General features: G+C 36.4%; 1 protein-coding gene across 13 annotated transcripts in view; it reads right to left on the bottom strand.

Annotated features, from left to right (window-relative positions):
• Nucleotides 1-23106, bottom strand: part of APC (APC regulator of WNT signaling pathway) — a 139709-nt gene that overhangs the window by 44103 nt on the left and 72500 nt on the right. For all 13 annotated transcript variants that reach the window (XM_055387556.2, XM_055387558.2, XM_031011139.3 and 10 more), the window contains 3 exons: nt 22092-22205; nt 10437-10520; nt 752-856 (listed from right to left, as the gene is read on the bottom strand). In XM_055387556.2, coding sequence (XP_055243531.1) covers nt 752-856; nt 10437-10520; nt 22092-22205 — 303 coding nt within the window. The remainder of the gene's footprint in view (nt 1-751; nt 857-10436; nt 10521-22091; nt 22206-23106) is intronic.

Here is a 23106-nt window from a genome sequence, read left to right as displayed (position 1 = left end):
TACCTTTAAGAACAATTTAGTGAAATTCTGTTTTTAAAAAGTCATTCATTTACACTCTAAAAATATTCATTGAAGAAAATTTGGAGAATACAGAACACCCTAAAGAAAAATTCTGTCCTACTGCACTGTATTTCAATAAAAATCTAATAAGACAACTGATGGTAGCATAACAAGATAATAGTTCTGTATGTAAAAAAAAAAGTTTACTTTCATAATTTTGCTGAACATGATGTGGTAATATTAAGCATAATTAGGCCATGTTGCCTTACTTTTTTGTGTGCATTACAATTATCTTTTTCAGTAAGACTTGGATTTCTAGATTTATATAATCTTTAAGTACAACAGGAAATAAAGCCTTTATAATTTTAAAAAAAACCATAAAAATGTCTTTACATTGAATGTCTTAGTGAAAGAGCAAACCTATTCAAGGCAAGCAAAAATAACTAGGTCAAATCACATATATAATCAAAATGCAGCTTAGAGTTATTAAAAAAAACTACTCACAATCATTTTAGACTAAAACATAAACACACAATCTATAGCTATAGAAATAGATCTAGAAAATCCTTACAGCATTATTGCTGATATAATAAAGAGAAATGACAGCACATTGGTACTGAATGCTTCTGGAAGTATGCATTCAGGACTAAGAAAATAGGTAAGATTTATAGATCATTCTTAGAACCATCTTGCTTCATACTTTTCTGATATTTAAATAATTTTAAAAAATACGATAAAATAATTTATTTACCTGACCATTACCAGAAGTTGCCATGTTGATTTCTCCCACTCCTTGACCTTCATTCTGCCGCTCAGCATCATGTGAGCCGGTTTCATGCTTGTTCTGAGATGACCTCTGTTAACATGGAGTTAACATCAGTACATGCAAAAATGGTGTAGGCTTTCTTAGCCCAAGGCTTTTTTTCTTTTTTTGTTTTAAAGGTCTGAATGCATCAATTATACAGACTGAAAAAGGCATGGAACTGTGTATTACACTTCATAACCTCCAGTACGATTGGCGGTCGACTATCTCGGTAAGGGGAAAGTGAAGTATGTCCCTTGAGCATTAGAGCTGCACGAGACAAAGGATTTTCTGAGACTCACAGGAATGCCATCCTCTACCAGCTGCGCTCACATTACTATCAGGAACATAACCCAAGTAGAACAAATAACTATCTTTTCTGCAAGGTCACATGATTTTGACATTTAATGGAGCTGCAAATACAACAGTTAAACTATTACCTAAGCTTACAAATATCTTCTACTTAGGTATATTTACACATAGAATATATATATATATGTATATCTTCTAATAAAAGTTAGGTGAAATAAAATGATAGGCTCTTAGCTTCTGATATGAATAAAACCCAAAGCCTTTTCTAATGCAACCACCATCTGTTAACAGGAAATTAAAATGACAGATTACATCCAGTAAAAGCAGTCATTTCAAGATAGATTATCCCTAGCACAAAGCAGTCACTTTATAAAAATACCACCACAAAATTAAATAAATAAAAGAATTTCTCACGGTCATTTATAGAAACACCTATATGCTTGTTCTAGGAAAACAATATCTAAAATAAAAATTATACATTAAAAATCTGACCTAACAGTGGATAAATTACAAAACGATTCCTAACGTAATTTCTTTAAACATCAAGCTTTCCTAGATCATTTTAAAAACGTGACTTAAAAAATTAATTTATATGCAACATTTCCATCAATAAACTAGTATCAGTTATATGCTGGCAAAAGTGAGGTAGCACTCAGTAATCCAGAAATATAAGAATAATTAGTACCATCTGAAAATCACGCTATAGAATTTAATGGAATCCACAAGAATAGATATACATATATAAAGTCAACCTAGAGACAAAATGAATCTAAGGCCACAAAGATTTGACACTAACGTAAGTGAAGATGTCAACATATTTAAAGAAAATTACTGACCATCTACTATGTTAGTTACTTGCATTAGATGCTGGGGAATACAGTGCTAGCAAAACTAGACATTGTTCTATGCTCTCTTGGACCTTACAGTTTAGTCAGGGACACTGTCAAATAATGACAGAAATAATAAAGGTAAAATTGACAAATGCCATGAAAGAAGGGTACAAGGTGCTGTAAATATATATAACAGAGAGATATGATATACTCTGGAGGTTTGGAAGAGCTCTCTTGGGAAGTGCTGTTTGAGTAAAGACTTGAAGAGTAAATAGGAGTTAACTAGGCAAAGGGGAGGAGTAGAGGATGAGTGTACTGGGTAAAACAGATCACATGCAGAGGACCCAGGGTAGGAGGGAGTGTGGCTTGTTTTAGCATGTCAACGAATCATGGTGTGGATGAAGCACCAAAAATAAGGAGGAAAGTAGAACAAAAAGAATATGATTAAAAAAAAATCTAAATTTTAATGCCTTTTTCTGCGATTCTTAGATGGCATTCTTGCCTTTTCTACTTGCAAGTTACAGTGAGGCCACTGCATGATTGCCCCCACATAATTAATACTAATATATTAATGGATAAAGTTGCAAGTAAATTTTATTTTTTAAGTCAAATTTTAAATGGTCTAAGTAGGGAGGAAACATAGGAAAGACCAGTTAGGAGGCTAATGTATTAATGTAAGTGTGAGACAGTGGCACTATGCACTAGGGAAGCAGTGACAGAGATAAAAGAAGTGGAGACACAGAGGTAAATCTGATCGGGTTCGCTGACAGGATATGGGGAGTGGAGGAAGAGGTCTGGTGTCGAGTATTACTCCTACGTTCCTTAGCTCACACAATTCAATAATGATGGTGCTACTCCTCACAGAGATAGGTAATACTGAGGGAGGATGAAGGTTTTTTGCTGCAAGGTGGGGTAGTAAAGAGGGCTTAGGAGGAGCAGATCATTAATTATGTTTTGAATATGTTGAGTAATATTAAAGTGCCTTTTTTTTTTTTTTTTTTTTGAGACAAGAGTCTCGCCCTGTCACCCAGGCTGGAGTGCAATGGCACGATCTCGGCTCAAACAATTCTCCTGCCTCAGCCTCCCGAGTAGCTGGGATTACAGGCGCCCACCACCATGCCCAGCTAATTTTTGTATTTTTAGTAGAGATGGGGTTTCACTATGTTGGCTAGGCTGGTATCGAACTCCTGACCTCCTGATCCACCTCCGTCGGCCTTCCAAAGTGCTGGGATTACAGGCATGAAACACTGCGCCCAGTATTGAAGTGCCTCTGACATGACTCAGTGGAGATGTAGAGCTGACACAGAGATTTAGTACAGAGCTTAGGGCTAGAAAAATAAACTTGACAGCCATCAGCATATATATGGTCAGTGAAACCCTAGCATAAATGAGACTGCTTAGGAAGAGAAGATACAGAGAAAAGAAAAATATGCCTTAGGAAATACCCTTAATTAATGTCCAGAGAAAGGAAGATGAGTCTATAAAGGCCAGAGAGGCTGGGCACAGTGGCTCAGGCCTGTAATCCTAGCCCTTAGGGAGGCTGAGGCGGGAGGATCTCGAGCCTAGGAGTTTGAGATTACAGTGAGCTATGACAGTGCCACTGCATTCCAGCCTGGGCGAGACTGAGACCCTGTCTCAAAAAAAAAAAAAAAGCCAGACAAGTGGGAGAAACCAGAAATGTGACTGATGATGGTGATGGATGATGCATATGGTAACATTTAAAAAAACCCAATGTTTACTATGCACTAATCACTTAGCACTTATTATTTAATCCTCAAACTAACCCTATGAAGTATTATTATCCCCATTTGATTTATTTATTTTTTGAGATGGAGTCTTGCTTTGTTGCCCAGGCTGGAGGGCAGTGGCACAATCTCAGCTCACAGCAACATCCACCTCTCGGGTTCAAGCAATTCTTGTGCCTCAGCCTCCCGAGTAGCTGGGATTACAGGCTCCCACCACCATGCCTGGTTATGTTTTGTATTTTTAGTAGATACAGGGTTTCACCATGTTGGTTAGGTTGGTCTTGAACTCCTGACCTCAGGTGATCTGCCCACCTCAGTTTCCCAAAGTGCTGGGATTATAGGCATGAGCCACAGTGCCCGGCCATTATCCCCATTTTATAGATAAAGAGATGGAGGCACACAGAACATAAGTAACTTGCTTTCAGTCACATATCTAGTAAATGGCAGAGTCAGAGCTGGAATTCCAACCCAGGCAATTCCAACCCAAACTACCATTTAACATTTACTATCTTCATTTTCTTTCCTCCCTCCTCTTTCCTAATTACTTCTTTTTATTCTTTCACTGATCCTAGGCTATAGGCCTGCCTGCACTCTTTGATACACTGAAGACAAAAGAAGTGGTTGCTCACTATTATGAAAGATTAATTCTAACTAGTTTCCTCATTTCCATAGTTGCTTTACAACTTCTCCAAGGTTTTCTACTCTAGGTGATAGAACTTGAAAAAAAAATTTGGTGAGGTATTTAAATACCACAAAATCCATCCATTTTAAGTGTTCAATTAAATAACTTTTAGATTTATCAAGCACAGCCATAATCCAGTTTTAGAACATTTTCATCATTCCAATAAAATTCCTGCTGTCCATTTACAGTTAATCCTCATTTCCACTTACAGTCAGACAATCACTAATGTACTTTTTGTCTTTAGAAATTTTGCCTTTTCTGGACATTTGATATAAATGGACTTATATCTCTGGCTTATTTTACTTAGCATGTTCTGGAGGTTCATCCATGTTATAAATTCTGCATCAGTAACTTACTTTTAATTGCTGAATAATATTCCACTGAAGGGATATAACAAATTTTGTTTATTTATTCACTAGTTGATACACATTTGCACTGCTTCTCCTTTGATGCTATTATGAAAAAATGCTGCTAGTGAATGAACATACAAGTCTAAGTCTTTGTGTACACATATATTTTCATTTCTCTTGGCCAGATATCTAGGAGTAAGATTGCTGAGTCACATAACTATATGTTTAATATTTTGAGGAATCACTCAACTGTTTTAAAATGGTGGCTGTACTATTTAAATTCCCACCAGCAATGAGGGATCCTGCTTCTCCACATCTTCGTCAATGCTTATTATTGCCTTTATGATTAAAGCCATCATAATGGGTGTGAAGCAGTATCTCACTTGAGCTTTGATTTGCATTTCCTTAATGATTGAGCATATTTTCATGTACTTATTTGCCATTCCTATATATACCTTCTGTGGTGAAATGCCTATTTAAATCTTTTGCCCACTTAAAAGTTGAGTTGTATTTATCTTTATTAATGAGTTGCAAGAATACTGTGACTTTAGTAAGTATTCTTCATTTGCTATTATCTTTTAAGACACACTGCATTGTCCTCACAGCTCCCATTCCACCCAATGTACTTGCTTGCTAATAAATAAACTATATCTGGAAGAACACACAAGAAAGTCACAGCACTGGTTGCCTCACATACCTTTATGTAACTTTTGAGTTTTGAATCATGTGTAATAATTACTAGACTTAAATCACGTCCAGCATCTAGACCTTAAACCAGAGTTATAATACAGGTAGCCAAAGAAAATGCTATAAGAAATATGCTTCATGATAGAGCAATTATTTGGCAGAAGCTTTTCCCTTTCTCATATCTACTGCTCTATGAACTAATTTGCAAGTGTCCAATCCCCAATTTTCTCCATCTTCTAGCTTCTCCCTCTAACTTACATTAGAAGAATAAAATAATGCAATAAACAAACCACAAACGGCAAAATTGTAAAAAGTGGTTTTGTCCTTTCTTAAATGTGAAATGGCACCTTCCTTTGGTTTACATTTACAAACTATCAGAATAATGCAACTGATGTAACTATTATCATAACAAAAGGAAGCAATAAGAGGTTGGATCATAGTAGCAGACAGTCTGCCCTAAATCCAATAATATGAATAAAAAGTTTTGAACAGATACAAGAAACACAAACAAGTTTCCAACCTGAAACTTGTAACAGTACTGGAAAATGAGGATTACTATTAATAAATGGCACTACAATGAAATTCAAGGTGAACAGCATTAAATAAAATAGAGGGCTATTTTATATTATACAAATAAAAGATTCAATCAACTAGAAAAAAATGTGACTATTGATTTAGAAATATCAAAACCTGTTAGATGCAGCAAAACAGTAATAATCAGAATACAAGAAAGATGGGGGGGAAAGAACTAACTGTAACTAAAGCTATTCAATTAAAAAGAAAACACTATTTAAAAATAATTTAAAAAATAGACCAAAACGAATTTGCTTAAGGATGAAAGACACATAAAAACTTCAGTAGAAAGCCAAAAGGGTCATAATAAGTAGAATGCTACATACATCAATACCAACAGAACTGAAAAGGAGCAAAAAAAATACTGCTTTTTTTCCTGGCCCTTTCCAAGGGCCAGGTAAAAAAAGAGTCCATTGCAAAAATGAACACTTTCTTTAAATTGCAAATATTTGACTTATATTTGCTTAAGACAGTCATGTTAAACTGCTTTTAGGATTATGGCTATCACATTGTACTTAAACTGTCTACTTAGCAAATACGTTTCTACATATTTCAGATTCAGATGTACTAAATCCAAAGTTCCTCAGATATTAAAAAAGCCAGACATGGATGAAAATGTTTTTTGAAAGAACTTTCTTTCTAATCTCTTTCAGCTGAGTTTTTGGGGAAGGGGGGATACTCACCCCCTCCGATCTCCAAATAACCTGCTTCAATGGCTAGTTCTGCATTTTTCAGTTGAATGCTTTATTTCAGTTCCACTTTATTGTTACACAAATTTTCCACTATTTACATTACTTTGACTATTAAATTCTAATCATAGCTGGCAGGTGGTATACTATGATCACCTTCCTTTACAACTTCCTGTTGTCCATGGAGTTAAAGGTTATCTTTATTTTTTGTTCATTTGGGTTTCTGGGTACATATGACTGATGCTCAGCTTCTCTCCTACTGTGTAAATTTCCTTTCCCTTCAATACATTCAGAAACCGCAGGTATTCTGCTGATTTCATCTTCTTGGACCTAATCTCTCCTGGAATCCTCTCAATAGTTTCAATATGGACTGCTTGCTTTCTTTACCATTTATCTCAGGATGTCCCTTCATCTTTACTCTGTAGTTTCACTCATCTCTTTCTCTTGTATTATATCCCCTGGGTCTTGAGTTCCAAAAATTCATTCTTCTTGCTTTACATTTCGATTTCACTTGAGTATATCCTTTAATAGGTTCCAGAAAAGGGTGCATGAGAAAAACGTATTTGAGACTTTGCCTATCTAAAAGTGTCTTTATTCCACTCTCAAATTTAACACTTTGATAAAAGGCTAGAATGGTATAATAAAAAATATAGCTGGTCTTTGTTCATTTGTACCTGAGAGAGCTTCAAATACCCTTGGAATTTCTCGAGTGACAGGGGTGTGTGTTATGCTAATGAGGCAACTCAGGGTAGGCCACCAGATAGCAAAAAGATGGGTGGCTGTCACCATGTGATGAGAGAGTTAGAACTTTGGGCCAGACTGACCTCCAGGAAGAGAAGGAGGCTGGAAATTGAGTTTAATCCTCATGTGCCCAATTATTTAATTAATCATGCCTACAGAATAAAATTCCAATAAAAATTATGGATACCAAAACTCAGTGCAGCTTTCTGATTGGTGAATACACTGAAGTGCTGGAAAAGGCTGGGAACGGTGGCTTACGCCTGTAATCCTAACACTTTGGGAGGCCGAGGCGGGCAGATCATGAGGTCAGGAGTTCGAGCCCAGCCTGGCCAATATGGTGAAACCCCATCTCTACTAAAAATACAAACTATTAGCCAGGCATGGTGGCAGACACCTACAATCCCAGCTACTAGGGAGGCTGAGGCAGGAGAATCGCTTGAACCCAGGAGGCGGAGGTTGCAGTGTGCCAAGATCACGCCACTGCACTCCAGCCTGGGCTACAGATCGAGACTCTGTCTCAAACAAAAACAAAAACAAAACAATGAAGTGCTAGAAGAGTGACATGCCTAGATTCCACTAGGAGAAAGCATGAAATCTCTGCATCCCCATCCCCATCCCTACCCCCCTTCCTTAGACCTTGCCCCATATGTCTCTTCATTTGGCCATTCTTGATCTGTATCCTTATAATAAAACTGTTAATCCTAAGTATAGCACTTTCAGTGAGTTGTGAGCCATTCTAATGAATTACTGAACGTGAAGGGGATGTGGAAGCCTGGAATTTGTAACACACTGGGCAGAAATGTGAGTGGCTTGGAGATACTCAACATTTGTGGCTGGCATCTGAGGTGGGAGCAGTCTTGTGAAGGAGTCGGCTCTTAACCTGTTGGGGCTGGGCTAACTCTGGGTAGTTAGTGTGAGAATGGAATGGTCCCACAGCACACGCACACAGGGGTGGAATTTATAGACAGCTTGGCAGCAGTCCTGGTGGCTTAGGGACACCCAAAACTTGTGGCTGGTGTTTGAAGTGGACAGTCTTGTGATCGACTTTGTCTTTTACTTGTGGAGCTGACTCTAACTCTGGGTAGTTAGGATCAAAATTGAACCCAAATGGGGGATATACACTGGTGTCAAAGAACTGGGGTCAAAACATAGCTGCACATATTTTCTTTCAAAAGTTTTAAGAGGGGTCAGGCCCAGTGGCTCACGCCTGTAATCCCACACTTTGGGAGGCCAAGACAGGCAGATTGCTTGAGCTCAGGAGTTCGAGACCAGCCTGGGCAACATGGCAAAACCTCGTCTCTACAAAAAATACAAAAATTAGTCAGGCATGGTGGCACATGAGCTACTCGGGGGCTGAGGTGGGAAGATCACTTGAACCCAGGAAGCAGAGGTTGCAGTGAGCCGAGATTGCGCCACTGCACTCCAGCCTGGGTGACAGAAACTTTTTAAAGAGACTTACTTACATGGCAGGATTCACCAACAAAACAACCCAGCTAGATCATCCTACTTTTTTTTTTTTTTAAGAGACTTAGTTCCACATCTCTTAAAAAAAAAAAAAAGTTTTAAGAAATGCCTACCCTACTTCCCAGTTTCCAGTGCTGTTATTTACAAATGTAAAGGCATTTGTACTCCTGTTCCTTTATGTGAAATTTGTTTTCTCTTCCTGGTTGTTAGAATATTCTTTTTATCCCCAGTGATTTGAAATTTCCTCATGATGTGCCTTAGTGTAGGATTATTCTTATACATGATGTTAGATACTGGAGTGATCATTTTTTTGGAAAACTAAGCCCCTTGTTAAAATTTCTGGGAAATTTTGACTTATTTCTCTAATTTCCTGTCTCCAGTTTCTCCATTTTCTTTTTGGAACTCCTTTTATTTGGATATTGAACCTTCCTAGAATGATCTATACTGTCTGGTAGTTAGTGTCCACTCATATTTAAGAGCGGGCTATTTATGAAAAAGTTAAATGAAGCTCTATGCCTGAAGAATGGATTTTGTCAACTATAGTTACCCTATAGGGTGATCTAGGTGGGTTGTTTTGTTGGTGAATTTTTCCATGTAGGTCTCTAAGTTTTTTTTCTTGGGTTAGTCACATTCTTCTGATTTTTTTTCTCCCTTTTTAATGTTCTCTCAGCAGAATCAGGATTAGTCACATTCCTTATAGAAGTTCCTTCCAGAAACTTGCCTGGAGATTATAAGCCTGGATGCCAGTGGGGGTTTCAGCATTCAGTAGGTAAATTTTCATGTAATTCAGTGTTTCGTATGATACCCTCACGTTCAATTAAACAAGGTTGACCCCTAACCAAAGACCCTTTGTTTACCCTCTCCACCTCTTCAGAGGAAAAAGCTCTCATCTTTTGCTGGGATTGGAAAGGAGCAGTCACCTAGCTGTACAGGGTTGTAGGGAGGTTCTGGAAAGTCCATCTGCTTCTTAACAGATTTTCAAATATCTTCCTGCTTTTAACCCTTTTTTATTCTCACATCCAGAGGTATCTAGTTGCTTCATGACTTTTCATTCCTACTGCTGCCTTATGGGTCAACCCTCTCTGATATGCTAGAATGTTATCACTTGTTTACCTGCCTTCCAGCTCCACAGATTTTACTGTGGTCACCTTCCCTGGTCTTAATGCCTCTTTCATTGTATCCTTTTACTATCACTTTAATGGGGTTTGTGGAGTAAACACAGGTAAATGTGTATTATCAATTCTTACTATGGATTATCTATAAAAAAGTTTACTTACTGGATAGTAGCCAAATTAAGTTAACTATTTGATTATATGTAAGCCGACAGCTAAAGTAAGGTATCTATATTTACAGTTTTACAAATTTTAACTGCCTAAAAGTTAGATAAAATCAAAATAGTCCAAATTTTTGATAATTTAATTTCACGAAAAAAATTATGGTATTTAAATTCTCTGAAAGAACATCTATATTTCAATGGTGTCACATTAAATTATACATGTTTTCTTTTCTCAGAATAACTACCTATTTTTATACCCACAAACAAGAAAGGCAATTTACTAACCTCTGCTTCTGTTGCTTGGGACTGTAAAAGCTGTCGTATACGAAGTATGTCCTTTTCGATTTGCTGAATTCTGGCTATTCTTCGCTAAAATAAAACAAGAAACCTAATTAGTTATGTTTTTATTAATAATATTAATAGAAATAATCATACTATGGCTACCACTTAAAAGCTCAGGGTTATGTCAAATCATTCATATTTAAAAAGCTAGACATATAAATATATTCACCCTTTAATAACAAATTGGGGTCAGTTCAATTTTTCTTTCCTTTTTTTCTTTTTTTTTCGAGACAGAGTCTCGCTCTGTTGCCCTGGCTGGAGTGCAGTGGCATAATCTCAGCTCACCGCAACCTCCGCCTTCCGGGTTCAAGTGATTCTTTTGCCTCAGGCTCCCTAGTAGCTGGGACTACAGGCACGCACCACCACGCCCAGCTAATTTTTGTATTTTTAGTAGCGATGGGGTTTCACCATACTGGCCAGGCTGGTCTCGAACTCCTGACCTTGTGATCCGCCTGCCTCGGCCTCCCAAAGTGCTGTGGGCTTACAGGCGTGAGCCACTGTGCCCGGCCCTGGGTCAGTTGAATTTTTTGTAATACACTGGACTTTATTCAACGGATGTCTAGATCTGCTTAGTAAAACTGGAAATACAAGTCATATATCAAATTGTATGTTGCATGAATTATGAAAATTGACACAATACACATCGTGAAAATTTATTCTCAAAAAATATTTCAACAGAGAAAATTACACCTGCATTTAATCTTTTATATTAATCGAGACATTAATACAATATAATAAATTTATATAAACATAGTATACCAGTAAAGGGAAAGAACATCTGATTTGTTTTAATAAATATCAGGGTCCCCAACCTTTTTGGCACCAGGCACTGGTTTCGTGGAAGAAATTTTTCTACTGACGGGCAGGGGAAGTCTCAGGATAAAACTGCTCCACCTCAGGTCCTCAGGCATTAGATAAGATTCTCATAAGGAGCCCGGAACCTAGATCCCTCACATGTGCAGTTCACAAGCGTGTTCATGCTCCTAATGCAGCCACTGATGGTGGCAGGAGGCAGGGCTCAGGTGGTAATGCTTGCTCGTGGCCTGGGGACCCCTGGTTTAAACAGTAGGCCCAACTCTTCCCCAAAGTTACTTCTGTCATAAGTTAGTAGTATTTTTCAGCCTTTCCAAGTACCTAACTGTGGCTAAACATTATTTTTATCTCCAACACTAGGATCATAAAGAGGATAGAGCTTTTGCTTTTCCACTATATGGAGACCATCAACTGGTCACAAAGCAGTAACTACAGATTGAACCACATGGAATGGAAACAATGTGGGGAATATGTTGTGTGTGTGCGTGTTTTTTTTTAAGCTAGACTTCATTTTAACTTTTATGAATACTAGTGGAAGTGGAAAAAACAACTCACTTATGAATAAAGACTTTGCAAATCTCTCATAAAGCTAGTTTATGACAAATCAAACACATATGTTTTAAAAACAAGTACTGACAATGTACCATTTTCTGTAATAATTCTATAGTTATTGACATCCTAATATTGAGAAATCAAAAATTATATTATAAAAGTAAACTGTTTCAATAAGGGGTGTGTGTGTGTTAGAAGCTAGATGGAGTAGTTTCCAAACATTTTTCAGTTATGTTCTCCATCAATAAAATATTTCGGAACAAATATCACCCCCAACAGATAAATAATAAAAGTACTATAGCAATTAGTTTTAAATACATGCAGTTATAAAACTTACTCTTTGATCACATCTAGTTTTACTTAAATACAATGCCTTCATGCTTTTCTTACTACCATAGTAAAAATGTTTACTGCTATCATCCAGTCTTATGATAAACAAAGAACAGAAAAACTCAAGTTGTGCTCGCTGCCGGGCACGGTGGCTCACGCCTGCAATCCCAGCACTTCAGGAGGCCGAGGCAGATGGATCACTAGGTCAGAAGATTGAGACCACTCTGGCCAACACAGTGAAACCCCGTCTCTACTAAAAATACAAAAAGAAATTAGCCAGGCATGGTGGCGCGTGCCTGTAATTCCAGCTACTCGGGAGGCTGAGGCAGGAGAATCGCTCGAACCCAGGAGGCGGAGGTTGCAGTGAGCTGAGATCGTGCCACAGCACTCCAGCCTGGGCGAGAGTGAGACTCCGTCTCAAAACAAAAACAAAAACAAAAACAAAAACAACCCCCCCCCAAAAAAACCAAATAAAACAAGAAGCTGTGCTCACAGTCCCAAATTAATCTATCTTAATTTTCTCCCTCTTTTCTTTCTTTTTAACAATATAACTAAGCTGATTCTCTATCATGATTCTGAAAGTAGTAAACTTAAGGTAAAAAAATATTCTCAGGCCAGGCACCGTGGCTCAGGCCTGTAATCCCGGCACACTGGGAGGCCAAGGTGGGCAGATTGCTTAAGCTCAGGAGTTTGAGACCAGCTTAGGGAACATGGTGAAACCCGTCTCTACAAAAAATACAAAAATTAGCCAGGCATGAGGGCATACGCCTGTAGTCCCAGTGACTTGGGAAGCTGAGGAGGGAGGATGGCTTGAGCCTGGGAGGCAGAGGTTGCAGTGAGCCGCTATCGCGCCACTGCCCTCCAGCCTGGGAGACAGAGCCAGACTGTCTCAAAAAAATAGAAAAAAAAAAAAAAAAAAAAAAAGAAAAAGAATATTCTTTAACTAACAAATCTTACCATGTCCAATTCACAGTATGAAAACCATCTGAAGAAGTACCTGTACTTTTGGTAGTTTTCTAAAGATACTGCAAAGATGAGTGATCATTTCCATAACCAGGTGGCAAATACTTCCTAGCTTTAGAGAAATAGCCAAGCTACATAAAATTACTGGATTTCTAAATTTGATTGTTTCCTCCCTTTCTATATAATCAGTTTCTATATAATTAGCTCCCTTCCATCAATACAGTCCTAAATAAAAATTTTTAATATTTAGAGGATGAAGATAGGAAATTATATCTCCCACTCCTCTCCATTTTACACTACATTTCCATATTGCCAGTATCTCACTAAATACTGAGGTCATGTCTATGTCTTGATGTCCAGTGAGGTGAATGGTTTCTGACATGACACTCCTTGTGCTTCTGTTTCTAATATGAAAATAGAAGAAGCCACTACACCTTGATTATTACTAATCCCTATACCTAATACAAAAATCCAAAACCCAAAATGCTCCAAAACAGGAAACTTTTGGAGTACCCACATGGTGCTCAAAGGAAATGCTCACTGCAGCACTTCACAATTTGGATTTTTGGATTAGGATGCTTAACCACTAAGTATTTCTTTCCTTTTTCTATATGACAAGAATATTTGTGAAATTATATTTAATAACAAACTGTTCAGGACTTGATATGACTTTAGAAAAAAGTGATTTTTAAAAAACTGCAATAGTAATACAGATTCAGGATAACTCTCCACAAATTAGAATAGAAGGTAAATCCCTTAACTTGATAAAGGGTACACTTAACTGTGTAAACAACACACTTAACTGTGAAATTTTAGAAGAATTCCCTTTAAAGTCAAGACAAGAAAAAGAAGACCACTATCATTGTTTCCATTCAAAGATGTATTAGAGTTCTTACACAATACAACAAAAGAAAAAACACTGCAAGGACTGGAAAGGATAAACAAATTGTCATTATTTGCGAACAATATGACAGTGTATAGAATCTTAAACCGGCAATGATATAATAAAATATTTCAGGAAGACTGCTGGATACTTTTCACTTAAATGTAATTTAGTAATATAATTAAAGAAATTCTCACTTATAATAGCAACAAAAACTGTAACATATCTAGGAATAACTTTTTTAAATGATATGTAAGACCCCTGTGGAGAATTTGACAAAACCTTATTGAAGGATATAAAATAAAGCCTAAATGAATAGAGAGATATAAAATTAGTAAGAATACCTAATAATTTGCTTACTATGTGCCAGGTTCTGAGTGCTTTTACATATATCAACTCATTTAACCCTCACATTTTACAGTTTATCACTATCTGTATTGTACTGACAAGAAAACTGAGACAGAGAATTTACCTAGGATCACGGTGTTGCTAAGTGGCAGGTCTGGGATTTGAATATAGAAGGTCTGGTTCCAGAGTCCATCCTTTCAACCAAGACTAAATATTATGAAGGTCTGACTTCTCCTTAATCTATAAATTTAATGTAATTCTAATCAAAAGCCCATGAAGCTTTTATCTGAATTAGAAGCTGACATTAAAGTTTAAATGACAGAGTAATAAGACAGAATACTACATTTTTAAAAACAAAGAAGGATTTACCCAACTGGATATCAAGATTTATAAAACTGCAGCAAATAAAAAATGTGGTATCAGTGCAGGCATGGAGAAGCTAAAGTGGACTAACAGAATAAAGTCCAGAAATATCCAGCATATATAAACTTGGTATGTGATAAGAGATGACATTACTCATCGATGAGGAACTAGTGCAGTATCCAATACACGATAATGAGAAATTCAGTTAACAACATAAATATATGTATGTATGACTATACATAACTATATATACACACATGTATAAATCATGTGCATGTATAATACACATACACACATATATAAGTAATATACATATAAGTTAGATTCCTGCCTCCACAACATACATAACAGCAAACTCAAGATGAATTAAGGAGCTAACAGAAGATTACCTTTACGACTTCAGTACAGGAAAAGACGTATAAATCTGGCAATATAACTAATTTAGCTCTATCATAAAAGTTTATTTTTGTTATGAGGCTAATAAAGATAACAGATTTGGTGGGGAGGAATTGAGATGTATATTATCTACAAAGGATTGGTATCAAGAGGATATTAAAACATCTCTCAAACAAATAAAAACAAGACATTTAACAATAGGGAATGAGCAAGGGATATGAAGAAGTAACTTAGAAAGAAAACCCCAAAATCTAATAAATATATTCGAGATTCAACTTCAGTAGCTCAGGAAAATACAAAGTTTAAGATGACAAAATGTTTCACTACCCACTGATTGTTAATGATAAATTCTGACTCACAAGTGATGGAGAAGACATACAGAAACAAGAATTCTCACATACTACTATTAGGAATGTAAACTAAAAAGATTACTTTAAGAGCAATTTGGCAAACACTAATTCAAAACACTCATACCTTATGACCAGTAATTATGTTTTTAGATATATATCCTAGGGCAACAGTCAGCAAACTAGGGCCTACTAAGCCATCTGTTTTTGTAAATTAAGTTTTACTGAAACACAGCCATGCCCATTTGTGTTCATAAATTATCTATGGTTGCTTTCTTGTTAAAAGGCAGGGTTGAGGCCGAGAGTGGTGGCTCACGCCTGTAATCTCAACATTTTGGGAGGCTGAGGCGGGTGGATCACCTGAGGTCAGGAGTTCGAGGCCAGACTGGGCAACATAGTGAAACCCCGTCTCTACTAAAAATACAAAAATTAGCCAGGTGTGGTGGCACAAGCCTGTAATTCCAGCTACTTGGGAGCCTGAGGCACAAGAATCGTTTGAACCTTAGAGGCGGAGGTTGCAGTGAGACAAAATTGCACGACTGTACTCCAGCCTAGGTGACAGAGTGAGACTCTGACTCAAAAAAAAAAAAAAAAAAAAAAAAAGAAAAAGAAAAAGGCAGGGTTGAGTAGTTGCAAAAGAGACCATATGGTCCACAAAACCTAAATATTTACTATGTGGCCTTCTAAGAAAAAGATTGCTGACTCCTCACCTAGAGAAACTCTTGCATGTTTGTTTACAAGACATGAATAAGTATGTTTATCAGAGCTGTTTTTTTTTTTTTTAATACTTTAAGTTTTAGGGTACATGTGCTGTTTTTAACTGAAAAATTAGAATCAACTTAAGTGTCCATCAACTAGGGATGAGATAAACTATATTAAACAGTATCATCAATTATGGCAATATAGAGGTGTACTTAAACCTTCACCCCACCAATTCCCACATCCCAGTAGTAAGCTCTATTAACAAACTGATGTGCACTTTTCCAACCTTTGCTTACATGCCTATGGAAGGGTAAGTACCACCATACTAGGTGACCAAATACACACTGAACAAGTAAGAGTAAATAAATAACCATGCAGTTAAGAAGTACCTGGAGACTAACAATCTCACATAGGTAGGCAAAAGTGGATTTTGAGTTTTCCTAAATTATTTACTAGTCTTCTGTGTTTTACTGGTCATTTGCCATCTTTTTCATGAATTGCCTTATTACATCCTCTGTCCATTAAAAAACATGGGTTAGGCAGGTGCGATGTACACGCCTAAAGTCCCAACTATGTGGGAGGCTGAGGAAGGAGGGTTGCTAGAGCCGTTTGAGGCTGTAGTGTATTATGATTGCTCCTGTAAATGGTCACCGCACTCCAGCCTGGGCAACCAGCTAGACCCCGTCTCTGAACAAAACAAAAACACAGGGTTGTCTTTTTCTTATTCATTTGTAGGAATTCTTATATTTTAGAGACATTAACATTTTCCCCTTTATGTGTTGTAAGTATTTTTCTAATTTATCTTTTGTGCAATGAATGATTTAAAATGTTATGAGATAAATCCCAACTTTCCTTCCTCTTTATTGCTTTTGAGTTTCCATTCATATTTAAGAAGATCTCTTGCCTGTATTTTATTCTATTAATTTTAGATTTATTTTTCACATTTGAATAGCTAATCAACCTATAACTTTTCTTAAGATGTGAGGTAAGGGTTTAATTTCTCATCTTCTGAACAGGTCATTGGTTGTACCTATATAATTTATTGAGTAATTTACCAATTTCTCCAAAATTTATAATGTAACTTCTGTCATATAAAGGTTGTAAATATTCCTGTACCTCTTTCTAGTCTCTATCATTTGCCTAAATTTATTCCTATGCTATTATCATACTGTGATTATCCCAACATCTTCACAGTAAGTTTTAACAAATGCTAAGGTAAATCCTCAATTATGCGTTCTTTCATAAATGTTTTTGGAAATTCTTGCATTATAAACTTTATAATCATTTTTCTAGGTTCCAAAAAATTTAGTGTCCTTCAACAATTTTATGTTTTTCTTTATGCAGGCTTTTTCTAGTTACTTTAAAGTTTCCTGTTATTGTGAACAGGTCCTCCTACCCCCATTTCCACTTTTAACTGGTAGTTATTGCTGATTTTTGTATGTATCTTAACTCGAGATACCTTACTAAATTCTCTTACTAGTTTAAATACTTTTTAGTTCATTTTGTATAGCTTTTCTAGGCAAACCACTACATCATTTACAAATAATTATTTAATCTCTTCCTTTCTAGTTCAAAAATAGTGTAGGATTCATAACACTTATTTTGTTTTTCTACTTGCATTAGTCAAGCCTGTCAAACAAAGTTAAATTAATAGTGATGACGGCAAGCTACTCAAACATATTAATGATAGCAACAATGATTGCCTCATTATTTCTGTTTTCTTTTTCAAGACAGGGTCTTGCTCCGTCACCCAGGTTGGAGTGCAGTGGCATGATCATAGCTCACTGCAACCTCTAATTCCTAAACTCAAGCAATCCTACCACCTCAGCATTCCTTAAGGCAGCTGGGATTACAGTTGTGTGCCAACACTACTGCTAACTTGTGATCCTCTTGCGTCAGCCTCCCAAAGTGCTAGGATTACAGGCCTGAGCTATTTCACTCAGTCACTGTTTTCTTAATATAAGGTTTGCTTCTGGTTTGTGGTAATACTTACGTTTAAAAACTTTCATTCTATTCTTATTTTATTTGGAATTCTTATTTACTCCTTCCCCTTGCAAATGAGATCCCATATTTTTTCTCATAGCCTCAGACCCTCCTGAGATCTCCTCTTCCAGGGCCGTTCTTGTTTCACTTGTTGAATCACCCAAGCAGGGAGTTAGGAGGGAAAGGAGTGCTTTGGCTACCATATTCCCACTATTCTCAGTATGGTATTTTAAAATAGCTTGCATACTATTCATTTAATAATTTAAAATATGTATCTATATTCTGCCCTAAAGTAAGTATTTCTGTACACAACATATTCCTAGAAGTCCTATAGAAACACAGGGTCATAGAGCATAGGCATTTTAATTTTGGCAAATAATGCCAAACTGTCCTCCAAAAATGTATCAAATTATTCTTAAAAGAACAGGGTAGACAATGTTGGCTGGGTGCAGTGGCTCATGCCTGTAATCCCAGAACTTCGGGAGGTCAAGGCAGGCAGATCACTTGAGGCCAAGAGTTCAAGACCAGCCTGACCAATATGGTGAAACCCTGTTTCTACTAAAAATACAAAAATTAGCTGGGCGTGGTGGCACACAACTATAGTCCCAGCTACTCGGGAGGCTCAGGCATGAGAATCGCTTGAAGCCAGGAGGTGGGGGTTGCAGTAAGGCGAAATCAAACCACTGCACTCCAGCCTGTGTGACAGAGCAAGACTGTGTCTCAAAAAGAAAAAACAAAACAAACAAAAAAGATTTAAAGGTAGATGATGTTTTTACTTTCACACCCTTGCTAATACTGCATGTCATCAAATTATAAAGTTTTGGGCAGCCTGATAGGCAAAAAAAAAAATAGTACCTTACTTTATATTACATTTCCCTGATGTGTAGTGATGTTTAAGCATCTTTTCACAAGTGTTTATTAGACACTTGAACTTAATTTTCTGATGGAACTACTCACATCTTCTGACTATTTAGCTATTTGGTTATCTGTTTTCTTTCTTTCCTTTCTTTCTCTCTCTTTTTTTTTTTTTTTTTTGAGTGCAGTGGTGAGATTGTAGCTCACTGCAGCCTTGAACTCCTGGGCTCAAGGGATCCTCCTCAACCTCAGCCTCCCAAGTAACTAGGTCTACAGATGTGCACCATCATACTCAGCTTTTTTTTTTTTTTTTTTTTTTTTTGGTAGAGGCAGGGTCTTGCTATCTTGCTCAGGCTGGTCTCGAACTCCTGGGCTCAAGTGATCCTTCTGCCTCAGCCTCTCAAAGTGCTAGAATTACAGGTGTGAATCACCATGCCTGGCATGGTTGACCATTTTCAATTGATTTGTAGGTGATCCTTGTAGAGTAGGGATATTAAATCTCTTATATATTCTACCAACATTTCCATTATTTACCTTTTTATCTTGTTTACAATTTCTTTAACTTTAACCTTCATATAACTATTTCCAGAATAAATGAACACGTATGTTTCTCAAAATACAGAATAAAATTTCCTTAGAATATTAACTACCAAAATGAAGGATACTGCATTCCAGAATAAAATAAGAATGACTGTATCAGCGCTTATGTGAACAAAATGGCCAAGAAAGAACTGAAGTTAACCTCTCCTCAGGGATATAAAATGTCTGGAATACACCTACTTATATTTATATAGCACAAGAATTTTTACAACTACCATCACATCTTGTTCATTAAGGATCTCTCTCTCTAAAAAAAAGCTCACATTAACAGACACAGAAAAACTAACTTATGTCTACAGTATCCCATATATTCATGTTCTAAAAATGCAAATTCATATAAACCAAAGTAATACTTCTGTTTTTTTGAAACAAATAAACCTAACATTTTAAAATAATTCCATGAAAATATAAAATTTAAATCTAAATGTAAAATGCAATGTATTTTTAGAACTTATTTATATATTCTTGATTTTAGTTCTTTGCCAGTTATATGGTAATAAATATCTTCTACCAATTTGTAACTTATCTTTTCACTTTCTTTCAGGTACCTGTTGAAGATAAATTCTTAATTTTAATACAGTAAACTTATTGGTCTTTTATCATTAGCGTTTTAAGTCTTTCTTAAGAAATACTTTCCTACTCTAATATCAGAAACATACTCATGTATATTTTCTACTGAAAGGTTTAAAGTTTTACTTTTGACATTTAAGTCACGAATCTTTCTGACTGGGATGGGGCAAGAGGGAAGGTAAGAAAAAACAATATATTATATACACGTATTATAACTAACATGTACACATACATGCACATGCACACAAACACTAGTTGAGCCCCCAACCTCATTATGAAACTAACATGTATGGACTATGAAATGTAGTATGGTACTGGTGTTTTAGTAGCATCTTAGCCTACCACCATACTCCAAAACAGATAGAATATACATTATGTTTAAGCTGGGTGATATGGTTTGGCTGTGTCCCCACCCAAATCTCATCTTGCAGCTCCCATGTGTTGTGGGAGGGACCCAGTGGGAGATAATTAAATTCTGGGGGTGGGTCTTTCCTGTGCTGTTCTTGTGATAGTAAATAATTCTCATGAGATCTGATGGTTTTAAAAATGGGAGTTTCCCTGTCAGTCTCTCTCTCTTTGCCTGCTGCCATCCATGTAAGACATGACTTGTTCCTCCTTGCCTTCCACCATGATTGTGAGGATTCCCCAGCCACGTGGAACTGTTAAGTCCCTTAAACCTCTTTCTTTTGTAAACTGCCCAGTCTCGGGTATGTATTTATCAGAAGCCTGAAAACAAACTAATACACTGGGCATGATGACTCTAAATCCTAGCACTTTGGGAGGCTGAGGCGGGTGGATCACTTGAGGTCAGCAGTTCAAGACCAGCCTGGCAAACATGGCGAAACCCCATCTCTACTAAAAATACAAAAATTAGCTGGGCATGGTGGCGCACACCTGTAATCCCAGCTACTCAGGTGGCTGAGGCAGGAGGATTGCTTGAGCCCAGGAGGCGGAAGTTGGTGAGATCCTGCCATTGCACTTCAGCCTGGGCAACAGGGTGAGACTCCCCAAGAAAAAAAAAAAAAAAAAAAATTCATTATGTTTAGGAAGTGTCACAAAAAAATAAAGACTATACTTCAAGGAATGTAAAATATCCTACAGTAGCCATTTTAAAACTATTTAATATGTTTTATAGAATACAAAATGTATGTGTATCACTACCATGTAAATGTTGGTCTCTGCTTTTATTTGCTATATTTACTTAAAGAAAATCTTTAAATGTTTTCCTCCCAATTTGTCCCAAAAGTTAAAAAAGAAAACAACAACCCATGCTAGTTTTGAAACAGATAAGGCAATTGGCAAGGCCTCTTCAGGGCTTTAAAACATTAGTCATTCAAACATTGTTTGAATATAAAAAGGCTATATTCAATAATATATAAAAATACTTAATAGCAAAGCTAGCTAATACTCTTTCTTGACATTGAGGGTAGAAATATGGGAATGTTCTCCATACAACTTACTTCATCTCTCCTAAAATTCTCTGTTTCCTTCCTATTATCCTTGAATGACGGTTTTTTAAGTGCACAATTTGAAGAGCAGTGACATGTTCTGAATGCCTTTATACAGTCTAAGATTACAAGAAGTAAAAATTTCAAAGGAGAACTGAAGCTAGTTATTAGTTACCAGAAGACCACCATCTAACTCTGTCTCTCCCTTATAATTCCAAGGCAGAACAGAACAGTACCAGGGGAAATGAATATGGTAAAGACACAACTATGTGAATATTGATTATGTTGCTCAGCAGCCATGATAAATCTTATTTTGAAATAGAGCCAAAATAAACACAGCCTTATAAATGTCTTTAATAAAATTTAATCAATATTAACAGAGCTGTAATTCATTTTATTCCTAATAGCTCTTCGCTGTTTTATTACTTAGAAACAAGTAACTTACCTGTGCTCGTTTTTCCATATCCTGGCAGGTACCTAGTTGTTCTTCCATCGCAACTCTGATTTGCCTTGCTTCATATTCCAATTGCCTTCTGGTCATATCTGTTTGTAAGGAAAACTAAAACCACAAATAATAAAAAAGTATCAATATCTTGTATTTATGTTAATCAGTAAAAGCAAAAAAGCATATAAGTACCAATAAAGAAAATGAATAAGCAAATATGTCAGTCACGGTGCACGAGAAAATTATTTTTTACTCCAAGGAGTGTTTAAATTTGATTATAAGTGTCAGACTCAATCTGGATCCCTGATGTGATGTGGAATTCAAACACTTATTTGCCAAAGCCACAAGTGGCTTTAATTAGATTGGCCTATTTCACTTAAAATATATAATTGGTCCAGTTAGAGTGAGGCTAAATTCAGTTGCCTTATGACTCTTCTCTACTGAAGAGGCACTACTTTTAATTATTAAATACTAGCATATTAATGTGGACAACATAGAAATATCAAGAAACAAGTCCATCATTCTTAAGCTTATACTTCAACTTAAGGTAAGGATTACTATATACATACAGATTAAATTGAGAGAACTTTTCCATTAATCAAATGAAGAATATGGGATAAGAAAAAGCCTACATGTAAGAAAGATAATCATAAATAGAGTGGATAAAATCAACACAGACTTTGGTAAAAATTCAAAAGTAAAGCAAAGTTGAAACAAATAAAAAGAGGTACTTTTTCAGAATGGGTAATAACTCATTCAAAAATTTATTAACCCTTTAATTAAAATTCCAAGGACTGTGATAACTGCCAAGCATGCAACAGGATTTTAAAAGGACAAGGTAATGAAACTTATAAACCCATGCCCAAAAGGTAATAAAAGCTGATTAAATAAAACGATAGGTAACAGACTTATAATGGGCCATGAAGGGAATGAGGAAATGTTATAGATTTTCTGTGTGCCCTTAGAAAACTGTATATGACTTATATCTGACTCAGAATAGCATTCTGGTCCAAGA

The sequence above is a fragment of the Gorilla gorilla genome, chromosome 4 (genome assembly GCF_029281585.2).
Source record: "Gorilla gorilla gorilla isolate KB3781 chromosome 4, NHGRI_mGorGor1-v2.1_pri, whole genome shotgun sequence".
Lineage (NCBI taxonomy): Eukaryota > Metazoa > Chordata > Mammalia > Primates > Hominidae > Gorilla > Gorilla gorilla.
This window is presented reverse-complemented; position numbering and strand designations above follow the sequence as displayed.